The 18,129-nt window shown below is 40.3% G+C and overlaps 1 protein-coding gene across 6 annotated transcripts in view; it reads left to right on the top strand.

Annotated features, from left to right (window-relative positions):
- arhgef1b (Rho guanine nucleotide exchange factor (GEF) 1b) overlaps positions 1 to 18,129 on the top strand; it is a 63,706-nt gene that overhangs the window by 25,643 nt on the left and 19,934 nt on the right. For 5 of the 6 annotated variants that reach the window (XM_061674303.1, XM_061674304.1, XM_061674306.1 and 2 more), the window contains exons 2-5: positions 1,529 to 1,726; positions 5,070 to 5,168; positions 10,572 to 10,614; positions 10,698 to 10,944. In XM_061674303.1, the coding sequence (XP_061530287.1) occupies positions 1,565 to 1,726; positions 5,070 to 5,168; positions 10,572 to 10,614; positions 10,698 to 10,944 (551 nt within the window). In that variant the 5' untranslated portion in view covers positions 1,529 to 1,564. The remainder of the gene's footprint in view (positions 1 to 1,528; positions 1,727 to 5,069; positions 5,169 to 10,571; positions 10,615 to 10,697; positions 10,945 to 18,129) is intronic. The other variant, XM_061674301.1, reaches the window with a different exon arrangement.

The following is an 18,129-nucleotide window of genomic DNA, read 5'->3' as shown; positions in this document are numbered from 1 at the left end:
ATATTTTTTTTACGATTTATTTGCCAATGGCATTTGATAAATTGCACACTAACTGAATTCATCTAACAATTCATTCGATAAAACATCACTGCGATTCATAAATACCGCTGTGATTTATTTGTTCATTATGATTGGCTGACGCTGGATGCTGCTGGCTCGATTGCTTTGGCCTAGCTGTACCAGAAGTGACGTTTAAAGGCGCATGCACAAAAGGTTGAGAAGTACACTGAAGCTTGAATTTGCAACTGAATGTTGAAATACACAGAATGTTGAATTTGCAACAGAATACATTGAATATTTGACACTGAATGTTGAATTTGCAGCTGAATGTTTTTAAATTTGTGAAGCTGCAAAGTACATTGAATATTTTAATTTAAAAAAAATTGTACATTAGTCATTGAGATTCAAAATCTGATGGCATGGATTACTTCCATACAGGAAAGTTAAATTGGGAGGTTTCACAGCGCAAACGAACGAGCGCAACGTGGTTACATCATCAACGCAAGTGAAGGTGGCGGAGCGGAGTGTACGTCCATCCATCCATTTTCTGAGCCGCTTCTCCTCACAAGGGACGCGGGCGTGCTGGAGCCCATCCCAGCTCTCATCGGGCAGGAGGCGGTGTACATCCTGAACTGGTTGCCAGCCAATCACAGAGCACATACAAACAAACAACCATTCGCACTCACATTCACACCTACGGGCAATTTAGAGTCGTCAATTAACCTACCATGCATGTTTTTGGGATGTGGGAGGAAACCGGAGTGCCCGGAGAAAACCCACGCAGGCACGGGGAGAACATGCAAACACCACACAGGCGGGGATTGAACCCAGGTCTTCAGAACTGTGAGGCAGACGCCGGAGCGTACGTGTTTGATTAAAGGAGCACGAAATTGAGTTCAACATTAATGCAATTTACTAACATAACGTCAGCCCTGTGGTGGGCTATGGTTTATATTAATTATGAAAACCGTCGAATTTGTGGCCAGTTTATATTTATAGTTAAGCTCTTAAACGTACAGCCACGAACCTACTTTATGTTGTCACATCCTAAAACGCTAGCTGCTCGAGTGGAGTTGCACAACACGCTCCAAAGAACAAGGTAATCCTTTGCTGTCGGAACTGAGCTCTAATAATTTTACCACCAATTTTACCAACGTCATGACGAATTTTGCAAATTTTGTGATTGTTAAAAATTGTGTGCCCAAATCTAAAAACTTCGACTAATCCTTAACATTAAAAAAAATTCTTACATTGTAAAATGTATAAAATTTTACCACCAATTTGATACATTTTATGAACAATTTAATGATATATTTTGCTAATTTTACCACCGATTGTTACCCAAAAAAAAAAATGTTACAAATGAATTGACCAATTCAATATAGTTTACCTCCCTATTATTCAACTCTGACCAATTTGTAGATCCAGCTATCATAACCGGATCAGTGTTTACCGTCACAAACCGTACCATGATCTGAACTGCATCGCGTCTCTTTCACATTTACACTAACTTAATGTGTGTCGACAGCAGGGCGTGTTTGGGGCTCGGTGCTCGGACCCAGCCATGAACATCATTGGGGCTGAGGACGAGGACTTTGAGAATGATCTGAACGACGTGGTGGATGAGCAATGTTTGTTCAGCAGCATCGAAATGCTGAAGGAGCGGCCCACCCACCTGCTGGTCCTCTTGCAGCATGTCATCCTCCAGTTTGACCCTGCACCGCTGGTGAGACCTTCATCTGACACTCTTTATGAGCATTTCATTTTGGTCTTTAGGCCCTATTCTGGAGCACAATAACAATTCATTCAATGCCAGCCATTTTCAGAAAAGATAAGCCCTACATTGTCTGCCATTTTAGAGCATTTTGACAGATATTTCAATACCCACAGAATATTGTCCATCCATCCATTTTCTACCGCTTATCTGAGGTCAGGTCGCGGGGGCAGTAGCTTTATCAGGGACGCCCAGACTTCCCTCTGCCCAGCCACTTCATCCAGCTCTTCCGGGGGGCTCCCGAGGCGTTCCCAGGCCAGCCGAAGGACGTAGGCTCTCCAGCGTGTCCTGGGTCGTCCCCGGGGTCTCCTCCCGGGGGGACGTGCCCGGAACACCTCACCAGGAAGGCGTCCGGGAGGCATCCGAATCAGATGCCCCAGCCACCTCATCTGGCTCCTCTCGATGTGGAAGAGCAGCGACTCTACTCTGAGATCCTCCCGGATGACCGAGCTTCTCACCCTAACTCTCAGGGAGAGCCCGGACACCCTGCGGAGGAAACTCATTTCGGCCGCTTGTATCCGGGATCTCGTTCTTTCGGTCACGACCCACAGCTCGTGACCATAGGTGAGAGTAGGAACGTAGATCGATCGGGAAATCGAGAGCTTCGCCTTTCAGCTTAGCTCCTTCTTTACCATATCGGATTGATACAAAGTCCGCATCACTGCAGACGCTGCTCCGATCCGCCTGTCGATCTCCCGTTCTATTCTTCCCTCACTCGTGAACAAGACCCCAAGATACTTGAACTCTCCACTTGGGGCAGGATCTCATCCCCAACCTGGAGAGGGCACGTCACCCTTTTCCGACTGAGGACCATGGTCTCAGATTTGGAGGTGCTGAATATTATGTTCTAAGATTATATATACACCGACTCTACCAAATGAAAGTACAGTGGAACTTAATTGGTTCCGTGACCCCGTTTTTAACCCGAAAAATTCTTAAACCAAGGTGGGTTTATTTCCATTAAAATGAATGGAAATGCAATTAATTCTTTCCAGGCCCAAAATTAAATTATACTTACCTACTTACCTTTTGAGCAGTGTGTGAATAAAAATAAATATAGTGCATTCTAGAGGTGAAAGCACACTATTATAAAGAAATAAAACACTAAATAAATATGTTTATTGCTCATTAAATTCAATTTAGGAGGAGAAAGAGAAGGATTATAGCTACTCATTGAAGAAGAGCCTTCTTCCATAATAACATGGGAAAATTCTGATTAAGGTGTTTTTTCTTTTGTCTCTTTGCTAATTCATTGGTTGATTGTGGCACAACAAATCGATCCAGGGAAACTTTTCCTTTTCTGTTAAAAAAAAATATAAAAATCTGTAAGTGCTACGTCACATTATCATTTAAAAGATTAATTGCTCTTTTGGCCAATTTGCTGCAGATTTCTTTTGCTGATTTTTTTTTTTTTTTTTTTTAATTGCCTCGCTCACTCTATCAACAGCAAGCGCTATCAAAGTTTTGTCTAATAAAGAGCAAAAAAACAACAACAAAGATACAGTGCGTACCTTAGTTGGCTTGAGCAACGCACAGTCAATGTCGGTTGTACAATGCGCAGACCTTTCGGCTCATCTATAAAAAAGTGCTTCCGAACACTATCTTTAAAAGTTTCCCTTTTTATCTTTGATGCCATTCGGATTGTTTAGCCCTTTGATTACTTTTTTTAGAAAACGTTCCGCTGGACGATAGCGCACCGCTTTACACTTTCATAATTTGGCGGCTGCTGGTCACATCCGATTGGCTGAATGTGCATATAGGCAGAACGTCTGCCGAGCGAATGCCTCAGTAGAGAGCTATTTTGATAGTGATTACGCCAACATTAACTGTTCGTTGTTTTCATTAGAGACGCTACAATTCAATAAATAACATACGTACTGTAAATGGTATTTTTTTGACGAAAATAAAATGATTTCTGGACATTTTTTTACGACGTCAATCAAACTCTACTAGATTTGGGATTGATTGATCGACGATGTTGAGGCGGAACTTCGGCCTACAACAGTTTTCCGCCTTATGCCGTGAAGTAGACAACTAGTTTTCAGCATATATCCAAGCGTAGAATATGGGTAGGTTTTACTAAATTTGGCCGTTTCTCCCAAAAACCAGAGAGAATGGGGTTTTCTCCAAACAAACAATATGACGCAAATAGTGACTTTGACGCAAATATTTTTTGCTTTTGTGACACCCCTGACATCTGAACGGTGCTTTTATTCCATGAACCAGCTAAAACAGCATTTAGAAATAGCTTTTGATAGCAAAATAATCATATACTTACCTATATACACACACTGTGAGTGACTCTGACTCACCGGATGTCACATCAGTCTGGGCACGTATTGTTGCCAGGCTGTTTACATGACGAACGGTGTCCTCGTCATATATCAAACATCTCTGTTGTAATTTCTCGCATTTTTGATGCACAAACCTCTGCTAACTACTACATAACATACCCTGCGAAATCTATAGATATGCAATATCTTTTTGAGTGTAAAATGCTTCAACTTGTCCAACTTGCAGCCTGTGACGGAAACCATTTCCTCCTTGTAACTCATACGTTGTAATGTTTGGGAGTCATCTTAATTCATCGTTGTCAGTTTTGCCTCATTAACATTGTCTGCAAGCTTGACAATGACTGTAGAGCAGGATCAGACTCTCCCACACCCCTCCCCATCAAAAAAAACTTAAAAGACATGAAAACACGTTCTTGGCACTGAAATTGAATTCTAAAAGACGTTAACGCGTCTTCTGCACTGAATGAGTTAAATACATTTTCCATAAATTATGACTATTGTGTCCAGTTTTACAATTTTTCTACAACAAAAGTTTTAAAAAAAATTAACCACCAAACGCCTTTTTACAAATTGTTCACATTACATTTCAGTTACAATATGTTAAAACTTTATTATTAGCATACAGTTATTAGAACAGAGGCCACTATTTGAGGAAATGCACTGTGCTCATTCTAAGCCCCTTAGCTTTTGAGAAAGGCATGGATGTGCACTTTTTGCGCCGCAGAAGTTTGCAGACACAGTAGTGACCCACCCAAGCACTCTGACACCCTCTCTAAATTCAACACACCACTTCCCCTTTCTCATGGCAGCCAACATGAAGACGTGTGTTTAGTGGGAGGCTTCATCATCGTGACTCAACGTTCATGCCGCTTGCCTGTGTGTTTCCACTAGCCCACACAAAAAAAATCATCACTGTTTCATGGCCTAAAATATTCCATATTCACTGTGTGTGTGTGTGTGTGTGTGTGTGTTTGTGCACGTGCGTGTGTGTGCACTCTCAGCTTTGTTACCTCCACGCGGACCTCTTAAAGAACCTCAATGCCAAAGAAACCAAGAAGCAGTTTGTGGAGTTCTACAACACCTTCTTGGACAAGGGCGCAGTAAGTAGGAAAAGGATAGTTCTTTGTTGCTCACTGAACTGAATTCTCGCAAGGTGAGGGATGGCTGACGCAAAGATGTTGGTCAAATTCAGAATTTTATGACCAATTTTTTTAATTTCACAACCAAATTTGGTAATTACGCTGTTGTTGTTTTTTATTGATTTTACCACCAATTTTACAAATTTGGTGACCAATATGTAGTTTTCACCAATTTTATTTTATTTTTATTTTTTTTACAATTTCACCCACAAATCTTAGGACCAGTTTCAACAATTTGCAGTTCTACTGAAATCTTTACGACTTTTTAAAATGTTTTACAATAATTTAATAAATTGTAACCATTTTTTAAACATATCCAATTTTATTTTTTTTAATCATACTGACTACTTTTTAAAACAGAGGGTTAGGGTTAGATTTTACACATTTTCAAACTACCTTTTAAGATACATATTTACCATCAATGTTACAAATTTTACCATCAATTTAAAAAAATATTTTTTTATCCAATTTCACCACCATTTTTATTTAAATATTTTTAACCATATTTTGTTACAATTTACCACCAATTTTGCAAAATGGGGAAATATACAAATTTTTGTATAAATTTTACCACCAATTTGACCCAATATGTACGAAATACAAATACAGTGGTGCCTTGACCTGCAAATCTATTTGTCCATGACCATGCTTGTAACTCAAATCATTTGTATCTTAAATCGTCTTTCCCCACTGAAATGAATGGAATTATCATTAATCCATTTCAGCTCCCCCCAAAAAACACCACAATTTTGTTACGTGATTTTAACAAAGAAAAATATACACTGTATTCATTCATTCATCTTCCGTACCGCTTATTCTCACTAGTGTCACAGGTGTGCTGGAGCCTACCCCAGCTGACTCTGGGCGAGAGGCGGGTTACAGCCTGAATTGATCGCCAGCCAATCGGAAGGCACATATAAACCAACAACCATTCGCACTCACATTCACACCTATGGGCAATTTAGAGTCTTCAATTAACCTACCACGCATGTTTTTTGGATGTGGGAGGAAACCGGAGTACTGGGAGAAAACCCACACAGGCAAGGGGAGAACATGCAAACTCCACACAGGACTGAAATACGTGACGCGCAGAGCTAATAACATTAATGCTCTGTGAGAGAAAGCACAAGTGAGCATTCTGCGTGAATGTCAGGAAGCATAGGTTGTGAACACAAGCAAAATTGTTTGTAAACCGATTTGTTAGTGAACCAAGATTCTCCTAAGTTTTTCCACCTTAATTTAAGAGACCACAAGTTTCAAACTCAAGGCCACACATCAATTTATGTGGCCCACAAAAGCAAATGAAGTGCGTTCAACTTTGTTTCTTGCTAAAATAACAACATTGCAAATCGTTTTCCCTTTTACATAACGTTGATTGCAAAGATTTGTGTTACTAATCCCCATTGCAAAATAAACTGAATTAACAACTTTTTACTGGTTTCAAATATATATATATATATATATATATATATTTATTTACTTTTGTGTACATGTAATAACAAGAGGCAATTGTGCATTTACTGTACCGTATTCTCACGACCATAAGGCGCACTTAAAAGCACCAAGTTCCATTGCACCAAGTTCCAAAATCTGTAAATGTTGTGTGACTTTAATGAGCGCTTCGCTTGACTGACTGGGACCATTTCCTGCCGACACGCCGCTTATATAGAGGAAGGCGGACGTGTCTAAGTACAGCATGCAGACGTAAAGGGGGAACGGTGCGTGTGACAGAGGAGGCTAAAGACAAGCCCCCAGTAGTTATATAGTTCCAGTATGTCCATCGGTTTGGCTAAGGACCCCCGAAATGGCACTTACGAAGAGACACGCTTACGAAGCTCAGTTTAAACTGCAAGCTATTAGTTACGCGGAGGAACATGGGAATCGAGCACCCGCAGCCGCTAGAGAATGCAAGTGGAGGAAGCAGGAAAACCAGCTCCGCCATGTCAAGAAGACAAAGCTGAGTTTCTGCGGGGAAAAAAAAGAAAAACTAAACGCAGAAACAAGGCGAGGTGGCCCGAGTTGGAAGACCAACTCAAGCAATGAATTAATGAGCAAAGAACAGCCGGGAGAAGCGTCTCTACAGTCACCATTGGACTGAGTGCAATAACTCGGAGCTTGCCATCATTCCGGGAGGCTTGATGGAGGAACTCCAACCCACTGGACATCGGTGTAAACAGGGAGTTCAAAGTGAAGTTGCGAGCGGCGTGGGAGCCATGGATGACAGATGGCGAACACAGCTTTACTAAGACGAGGAGGCAGCACCGGGCGAGTTACGCCACAATTTGTGAAGGGATTGTGGATGCTTGGGCTAACGTGTCTGTCAATAAAGTACAACCGAACGCAGTTTTGCTCCCGCTGTCTTTTTAAAAACATTGTTTTAGCGTGCATGCATGCTACCGTATGTTTTAAGCTAGTGTATGTTTTCCCCATGCCTGCGCCCAATAATACGGTGCGCCTTATGTATCTGTTAAATACAGAAATATACCCCGTAACTGAGACTGTGCCTTTTTATACGGTGCGCCTTATGGTCGTGCAAATACGGTATATGTGTTCGCGCTCATGGCGGCCCTCCGAGGGAAACCATAACAACGATGTGGCCCGCAGCAAAACCCTTGCCCTCGACTGTCAGGCATTTTCGAGCAATTTCACTGATTTTCCAAGCCCCACAGAATATTATGTACTATGACGATGTAAACACCAAAACCACCAAATGAAAAATCAGACTCTCTTCTTTCATCAGAAAAAAACTTTGTCTCTAGCTTATACGGTTCTTTAGTAATCAACAGTCAAATATAGGCTACTTTCAGCCAAATCTGTTTCAGGAATAAAAAAACGGAGAAAACAGCCTTTTTGTGAAAGCAGACACATCAAGCAGAACAATGACTTTTACACCAATATTTTTTTTCTTTAGTGAAAATCTCAAACATCTGCACATAAAACAACACTGAGAAAGTACTTTTGACTGAAATTTTAAAGTATAACTATGCACAGAATTGACATTAGACAAAAATGCATGAACAAATGGGCCTCCCACACTTTTCTTTCCTCCAGATTTTCCTCCTCTACCGTTTGCTCAATAGTCCAGGTTTTTATTACCTTGCGCATACAATCTAGCAAACTTTTATCCACATCTTATTTGTTTCTTCTGTTGTCATTGAATGGGATCTTGTGTGGTTGTCATTCTCCTTGAAACCAGTCACTACTTCTGCTCGAAGCAGAACCTGTGCAGTTTAGAAATATAACTATTACTATTAAAATACATTGTTGAAATTGCTGTCGTGGGATGTGGAGAAAAAAAAGCTTTCAATTATCTTTTTTGTCTGCACTGCGTACTGGAATGGGAGTCGAATGTCTGCTAGATGCATAACTGTAAGTTTTAAAAGATACATACGATTACTAGAGAATACTTTTTATTGATTAAAACATTTTAGAAATGCAAAATCATTAACAAAACATAACCATAAAGAAAATTATGAGATGGTCCTTGTTCATTCAACAGTCCATCCATCCATTTTCTGAGCCGCTTCTCCTCACTAGGGTCGCGGGCATGCTGGAGCCGATCCCAGCTATCATCGGGCAGGAGGCGGGGTACACCCTGAACTGGTTGCCAGCCAATCGCAGGGCACATTCAAACAAACAACCATTTGCACTCACATTCACACCTACGGGCAATTTAGAGTTGTCAATCAACCTGCCATGCATGTTTTTGGAATGTGGGAGGAAACCGGAGTGCCCGGAGAAAATCCACGCAGGCACGAGGAGAACATGCAAACTCCACACAGGTGGGGCCGGGGATCGAACCCCGGACCTCACAACTGTGAGGCAGACGCTCTAACCAGTCTTCCACCGTGCCGCGCTTCATTCAACATTCATATTTATAATATTTCACAAATTCTGCCTGCATATGTAATCATGTACATATCATCAGTCATACATATTTGTTTAGTTCTCTGTTACATGACAAAAATAAATACCAATAGGTTTTGGAATTTGACTGATATATTGATTACAAGCATACAATGACAAGGCTGGCTACTTACATACAGTATATATCACAATAAATAGACACTGAGATGATCTGCCTGACCATTGCTTCAAGAAATTTTCTCGATCTGGACCTTTTAAAAAAATTACCTCCGTGCTAGACTTTTCATTTTGGTGTCGTAGGGCCAAATCGTGGGTTGTGGATTACACTACAAGGCGTTTGTTGTTCCTGATCTGGGAATCAGCCACACTATCAAATCAGGCCAATCAAGGGGCTACAGTCTTGTAGTCTGATCCAGGCACAAAGTGTACACAGCAGTGTGTGTTGTTTACTTTAAACTAATGCACTCAAATACTGAAATGCTAATCCTTATTATGCTAAAACATATGTGCACACAAATAGCTCAGTATACTTCTGTGGTCTGTTGAGCTTAGTTTATTTCTACTGAAGCTATTATAAACTGTCAAAAAAATGCATAAAGCAGAGAGAGAAAAATGTGTGCTGGATTTCACATGGCACAAGTACTGTATGTTATGACATTATATATCCCAGGGTTACAAAAAATTGCAAATGCACCGTAATTCTTTTCCAATATCGTGCTTCCTTAACAAATGCAAAATGAGAACACTCACAAGGAGCTGTTGTAGACCGCAACTCACGCCTAGACGCCCACACTAACACAGTGGTTATGTCATTTGGCTTCATCTTGCTGTTTTTGGACTACTTTTTGACTTTTGGCACGAACTGACGACTACTGTGACGCAACTTGACGTGAAGTGGACGAATGCTCCAATTCTCTCTGTGAAAGTAAAACAGTAAAACAAGGGTCATTTGTTTTTATTTTTTTTGCCAATGTTGATGCTGAAGGTCTGGCTAGTTAGCATGTCACGCTAATGGCTAACTTATATAAAAGCATATTTATTTATTGTACAATGCTGTGCTGTTTTTCGTTATTAAAAAAATCTGATTAAAGAAATTTCGGGGTGGGCTGTAACACAATGGAATTTAAAATTAATTTCAATGAGGACAGTTGATTTGATATATGAATACATTGACTTGGTCAGACTTTTTCATGGAACGAATTAAACTCGTATGTCAAGGTACCACTGTATTTGTATACAAGCCATTAAAATGCAGGTTTTCCATAACATGCCCCCTTTCGATCTGTGTAAATAAAGTATATTGTCCTAGTTTTGTCTGTTAGATTTGTCAACTTCCTTTTTGGGTCGTGGGGAAACCTGCTTGTTTTTTTGCTGTTTTTAACGCCTTTCTTGATTGGACTTCAACCTTCACCTTGTCACAACTACAAGATCATTAGTAATGTTGAAGAGACCCCTTGTGGTGATGGTGAGGCACTGCCGACTGTGTTGTCATTCTAGATCCTCAGAGTCACAGTCCCTCCCGTCATAGCCACTGAACTTGGTAAGCAGCAATCATTTGTGGAACTTGTAGTTGTTTTTTTATTTTAAATACACATACGTGCATAATGCACTTGCTCCCCTCAGACCGGACGCGCCCGGACATGCTGTCTGAAGACCTCCAAAGACGCTTCGCCTATGAGGTCCAGTTTGAGCAGGCCGCTGAGGTGGCCAAGCAGCTGGAGGACTTCAGGAAAAAGAGGAAGATGGGGATGACGCCCAACGAGGCGGAGCTGATTGACGTGGAGAACCACTACCCCACAGACCGCATCCCCATGGAGATGAAGGAGAAGTCGGTGGCCGAGAACCTGCTGGACAAGATGTCTGAGACGCAGTGAGTGTGACGGGACCGGTCGCTACAAATTGGACTGCTTTGGCTGACAAAATATAACGTAAACAGAAATACAGACAGAGACACGTCTGAATAGTAAACAAAAAAACAGTAGCAAAACCTATGGTTCTGCCTTATACCGCAAATTCTATCATAAACTAGTTAAGTGTTCCCCTGCTGTTCGTGGACATTAGGGACCAAACCCGACCACTATTGCGAAAAGCCACAAATGCCCACCCCAAAAAGGTTGAAAATATCCTAGAAATGCCAGAAGATTGCGGCAAAGCACTACTTTTCGATTAGATAGGTCCATGGTCAGTATAAATGAAGCTCATACGCTCAGTTCAAAATAGTGCTGGGCGATATGGCCTAAATTTGATATTGCGATTTCTCCCCCCCCTTAATGTTGATATTCGATATGACTCAATATGTATTGTATAACAGTTTATAAATGTATAAAACTGGACCAGACCAAATTGATTTACATTGTAAAGCAGAAGGTTTATTTAAAAAATATAAACATCCTAAATAAATAACTTACTTTTCCCTACAGGTATTTCAAAATATAATAATCTCAAAATTAGTGACACACCAAAATAAAAATACTTGATTGAAACAAAAAAAGAAAACAAAACTGAGAAACCCAAGGCTGAAAACTGAAACACCGGAAGAAATTCTTATGCCAATTATTAGTAAAATTGCATTTATGGCTATGACTGCATTGGTGCCAATCTATGGAAATTCACTTCCAGAACAATTTGTCTCAATGTCCATGTTTTTTAAATAGAGAGCATTACTGTGGGAAAGTTATGGCAAGATATTATGTAATAGGATAAAAATAATTCTGCATGATGTTCAATTATGCAACATAATTGTTAATATATTATGCCTCCAATATTTGTTACATGAATGTCTTTGTTAGGGTTTGGCTCTGTTGTAGGTGTTCATCACTTAACCATTAGATGGCAGCAATGCATGCAATACAGGCCCAGTCTGCCGGATATCAAGAAGAAGAAGACACGAAGACGCAATGTGATGTCATGTGGAACAAATACAATGAATACGGTGACCTGTAAATAAAGCAAATAATCTTTAAATATAGCAGTCCATCCATCCATCCATCAATTTTCTTTACCGCTTATCCTCACTATGGTCACGGGCTGCTGGAGCCTATCCCAGCTAGCCAATAAAAAATAAATACAAATAAAAGACTGATGCTTTAGAATGCCACACAGTGCAAACCCAACTGTCTGGAACAGTTAGCTCAGACAGCAACAGGCGACCCGCTGTCAAACTATTTGCATTATCGGTAATCGTTCACGCAACGAAGCTAGCTAATAGCTCCTAATGCTAATTTAAACCAACCCCTTGAACACTTAAAATCTCGTCCGTGAAAGGCAACCTACTAACTTGTTATCTTCCCACTCCGTTCATGGAACTAACACAAGAACACAACACTACAACCGCGATCGCGCCGCGGTGTTGTTTTTTGACATTATAGGAGCGGCACGGAGTCGCAGATCTCTTTAACGTTATGCATGCATCGCACTCGAGAACGTGCTTCATCTTCAGGTGCTTTTACACGGATAGGCCTGTCTTCGTCGTAACATCGTTTATACACGTTTTGCAGACTGCGCTTGTTTCCAAATGATCGATGTGCCCTTTTTTGTGACTATTTATGGCTCGTTATTCGCTAGCATCTTCTCGTCCATTTTAGCGGCAATCTCGCAGAGTAGTGAAAAGTATAGAAAATCAAATCGATGAACCCCTTTTTCCATGTTGAGCATAAATAAAATATTGATTGAATCGAGCTTCTGGATATATCGCCCAGCTGTACGTCAACATAGCTCCTTGGCACCAAGATGTCACCAAAGCAATACTTTTACAGTGGACAGCTTCAGCCTAAGTACAAAAAAAGCACCAACCCCTCTCATAGGTGAGAGATAGGTTCTAAAAATAAATAAATACATAAATAAAACTTGTGATAAGGTGACGCCGTGAATAGTCAATTGCACATATTCGTGGAACACTATAGTATTTCAAACTCATCTTCCAACATTATCCTTAAAAATAAATGCTTTACAGATAATTTTATTTCAAAATAATGCACCGGAACTGCATGTACTCATACACTTCCGGTGATGACTCTCCTAACTTCCACTAACAACCCATGCTAAACTAAGCTCCTCCCCTGACATACTGTACAAAAAAATGTTCGTCTCCTAGTCGAGATGTAGTACTTAAACATACACACTATTGCCAAAAGTATTTTCTCACCAGCTTTGACTCAGATATGAATTTAAAGGTCCCATAGTTTGGATATTTAGACTTCCATAGAGTGACTCTCTAACATGGACTTTGTGTAATAGCGTCAATTTCATTAAAAAAAAAAAAAACATCTTGGTTGTCATACGAGTGTGCTAGAAAAGGCTCCTCTGACAGCTACTTCTGTTTTGTACCAGCTTTGTCCATATTTGGCTAAGACCACCCCCTTTCCTCTGATTGGGTGCCTCCATGTAGAAGAGCCACTGATGAGAGCACACATTTATGTTGATCGTGCTGGCTCGGGAGCGGAGAGGTAGGCGGAGATCTTCGCTAGTGACGTAGATAAGCTCGAAATTCAAATGAGCAGATTTCATGGCTCTTGACATAAAAAGTGTGGAACTCAGGAATGCGTGGATTATTTTAATTCATATTTCACGTTTACTGAGGGATCATAGAGACATTATTACATCCCAAATACTAGTAAAAGTTGGTTTGGTAAAATACGGAACCTTTAAGTGACATCCCACTCTTAATCCATAGAATTTAATATGACATCGGTCCGCCCTCTTGCAGTTATAACAGCTTAAACCCATCTGGGAAAGTGTTCTACAAGGTTTAGTAGTGTGTTAATGGGTAATTTATGACTATCTTTCTAAAGCGCATTTTGGGAGGTTGCACACTGATGTTGGACGAGAAGACCTAGCTCTCAGTCTCCGCCCGTATTCATCCAAAAGTGTTCTATAGGGTTGAGGTCAGAAATGTGCAGGCCAGTCAAGTTCATCCACATAAAACTCTCTCTTCTGTGTCTTTATGAACATTGATTTGTGCACTGATGCACAGTCATGTTGGAACAGGAAGGGGCCATCTCCAAACTTTTGCGACAAAGTTGGAAATGTTCAAAATATTAGCCCCTGAGCTCCAGTGAAAGGAACTCTGAATGCTTCAGCATACCAAGAGATCTTAGACAGTCGGACAGTTTGGGCATTACCCCTTCATGTTCCAGCATGTCTGTACACTCGTGCACAAAGCAAAGTACATAAAGACATGTTATGAGAGAATTTGGTATGGATGATCTTGACTGGCCTACACAGACCTGCCCTCAACCCGATAGAGCACCTTTGGGTTGATTTCGAGTGGACAGTGAGCTAGGTAGGCCTTCTCGGCCAAGATCAGTGTGTGACCTCACAAATATGCTCCTGGAAGAAGAGGCAAAAATTCCTATAAACTCACAACTAAACCTTGTTGAAAGCCTTCCCAAAAAGAGTTGAAGCTGTTCCAGCTGCAAAGGGTAGACCAATATCATGTTAAACCATATGGATTTCGAATGGGATATCACTTAAAATCCTATGTGAGTCAAGGCAGGTCAGCGAATACTTTTGGCAATATAGTGTACTTCCTTAAATCCAACCTATTGGAATAAGTGTTATCCATCCATTTTCTGTACAGCTTATCCTCACTAGGGCCGTGGGCATGCAGGAGCCTCTCCCAGCTATCTTCAGGCGAGAGGCGGGATACAACCCAAATTGGTCGCGAGCCAATCGCAGGGCACATATAAACAAACAACCATTCACACTCACATTCACAACTACGGGCAATTTAGAGTCTTCAATTAACCTACCATGCATGTTTTTGGGATGTGGGAGGAAACCGGAGTACCTGGAGAAAGCCCACACATGCACGGGGTCAACATGCAACCTCCACACAGGCGGGGCTGGGATTTGAACCCCGGTCCTCAGAACTGTGAGGCAGATGTGCTAACCAGTCGTCCGCTGAATAAGTGTTATTTAGAGGCATATTTCTTTTCCCAAACGTTCATGTTGAATTGTGAATTGTATAACCTCTTACAGTACAAGATTACATTAAAATTGACAAGTAGCATAGCTTTCATTTTTTAGTCTTTAAAACAAACAGAAGGACAAAGCCAAAAAAGAAAGTCCAGACTTTGGGTAAATCTCTGAAACTTTTGCGCCGTTCTAATCGGTCACATAACAAGCGTTATGAGACTCATTCAGTGGTGGATTTAAGACCATTAAACTCAAGCGTTGAAGGGGGGAAAACATGGACTAAGCCACGTGCCAGTGCCACGCTGGCAGGGAAGGCTCTGGAACTGGCATATGGCCAGTGGGAGGGAGCGCTGTTGACAATTACAAAGGATGCGAAACTGAAAAGAGAGCAATTGCTGTTTTACAAGAAAAGAGAAAAATCATAATCTTACGAGAGTAAAGTAATCTTTTCACAAGGGGAAGTGAGGGAATGATATCAGAGGAGGGGCTTGTTCCTGCCGCAAGGTGGATCTTGTCATGTTACACTTTTGACAGGAAATAGTGAGAATCATGGTCAACATTTTGGATTCGGATCTTTTTCTCCAAACTATACAACATTCTTCTTGTCAAAGTATGACTTTAATAGAAAACAAATATATAAGCAATTTTGTAACTAAAATGTACTACTTTTTCTTGAAAATTAACTACAATTCCAATGAAGTTGGGACGTTGTGATAAACAAATAAAAAGAGAATACAATGATTTGCAAATCATGTTCAACCTATATTGAATTGAATACAATACAAAGACAAGGTATTTAATGTTCAAACTGATCAATCTGATTGTTTTTAGCAAATAATCATTAACTTAGAATTTTATGGCTGCAACACATTCCAAAAAATCTGGGACATCTGGCAAAAAAGACTGAGAAAGTTGAGGAATGCTCGTCCAACACCTGCTTGGAACATCCCACAGGTGAACAGGCTAATTGGGAACAGGATGGGTGCCATGACTGCGTATAAAAGGAGCTTCCCTGAATTGCTCACTCATTCACAAGCAAAGATGGGGCGAGGTTCACCTCTTTGTGAACAAGTGCGTGAGAAAATAGTCGAACAGTTTAAGGTCAATGTTCCTCAAAGTATAATTGCAAGGAATTTAGGGATTTCCTCATCTACGGTCCATAATATCACCAAAAGGTTCAGAGAATCTGGAGAAATCACTGCATGTAAGCGGCAACGCCGAAAACCAACATTGAATCCCTGTGACCTTCGATCCCTCATGCGGCACTGCATCAAAAACCGACATCAATGTGTAAAGGATATCACCGCATGGGCTCAGGAACACTTCAGAAAACCAATGTCAGTAAATACAGTTCAGCGCTAAATCCGTAAGTGCAACTTGAAACTCTACTATGCAAAGCAAAAGCCATTTATCAACAACACCCAGAAACGCAGCCGGCTTCTCTGGGCCCGAGCTCATCTCAGACCCTGCTTATGTCAGTTAGACAATGCCAAACCACATCCTGCACGTGTTACAACAGCGTGGCTTCGTAGTAAAAGAGTGCGGGTACTAGACATGGCCTGGCTGCATTCCAGCCCTGTCTCCCATTGAAAATGCGTGGCATTATGAAACGTAAAATACGACAATGGAGACCCCGGACTGTTGAACAGCTGAAGCTGTACATCAAGCAAGAATGGGAAAGAATTCCACCTATAAAGCCTCAACAATTAGTGTCCTCAGTTCTAAAACGTTTATTGAATGTTGTTTAAAGAAAAGGTGATTTAACACAGTGGTAAACATGACCCTGTCCCAGCTTTTTTGGAACGTGTTGCAGCCATGAAATTCTAAGTTAATGATTATTTGCTAAAAACAATCAAGTTGATCAGTTTGAACATTAACTAGCTTGTCTTTGTAGCGTATTCAATTAAATATAGGTTGAACCTGATTTGCAAATCATTGTATTCTGTTTTTGTTTAACAACGTCCCAACTTCATTGGAAATTGGGGTTGTACTTTTTCTCATAAAATTACAATTTAAATCTCTAATATATGCATTTAAATCCAATGTACAACTCTACTCCCATAATATTGTGACTTGAATATTGAAAATAGCGTTTTAGCTCGAAAATGTAAAATTTTATATTCACAATATTTCGACAATCTTGAAAAAAATACATTTTTTTCTTTTAAATATGACTTTTTGCTGAAATATAACATTGTATTCTCGTAAAATTACGATTATAATCTAAAATAATTATGCTTCTTTCATTAAAATATGCAATTACATTCTCATAACATTACAACTTTTTATCTTCACCCAAAAATTACGTTTTATCTTGAACGTGTGTCTTTTCTTGACAAATATGTAACATTATTCTTGTAGAATTATGGCCTTAATCTGGAAATATACTATTTTTTTACCAAAACAATACTTTTATTCTCGTAAAATGACTACTTTTATGCAAGAAACAAATACACCTTTTTGTCTTGAAAATTCACAGCTTATTTCCCTGAAAATTGAGTACTTGAAAATAGTGTAGTAGTAGTTTATTTATTTATTTATTTATTTCCTTCCCATGTAGCGCTAATGCTCCTTTCTAAACAATTAAAGGAGGAAAGTGGAGTGTGAAAGTGTCCTTGAACTCCCCTCATTGCCAAGGAGATGGGCTGGCTGACAGACAAAACAAAGAAGAGTGTGCACTCGTAGCTTTCCCCCGTGTGAATATCCTGCCAATTCAGTCGTTGTACTCTTTATCCTGCGCAAGACAATCAAATCATTGTATCATCTGACAATCATCTCTCTTTCCACCGCACACTTGCACCCACTCAACCCTCCCCTCCCTCTTCACCTCATGAGAACAACCGTTTGATTGGCTCATGCAGGGAAATCCCGAGGAAAGCCCTCCCACCCTTTGTGTTGACAACAAGACACAAGTGTCACGTTTCCTATGTCTTGCCTGCGTGTTGCATCAGACTGACAATAAAGCTTAAATAGCGTTTCCGCTCACTCCAGTGCATTCCCGTTCTCAGATTCCTGCTTTTGAGACTTACTTACTGGACTTTTTTACTGCAAATGTAGCTACTTTTTGACATTCGTAGTCACAATTTTTTATTCATACATCAGTTTACAGTGCAGTTTTGTATGCATCTGTCAATTTTTG

This window comes from Phycodurus eques, chromosome 4, assembly GCF_024500275.1.
Source record: "Phycodurus eques isolate BA_2022a chromosome 4, UOR_Pequ_1.1, whole genome shotgun sequence".
NCBI lineage: Eukaryota > Metazoa > Chordata > Actinopteri > Syngnathiformes > Syngnathidae > Phycodurus > Phycodurus eques.
The sequence above is the reverse complement of the archived record's forward strand: the minus strand, read 5'-3'. Positions and strand labels throughout refer to the sequence as shown.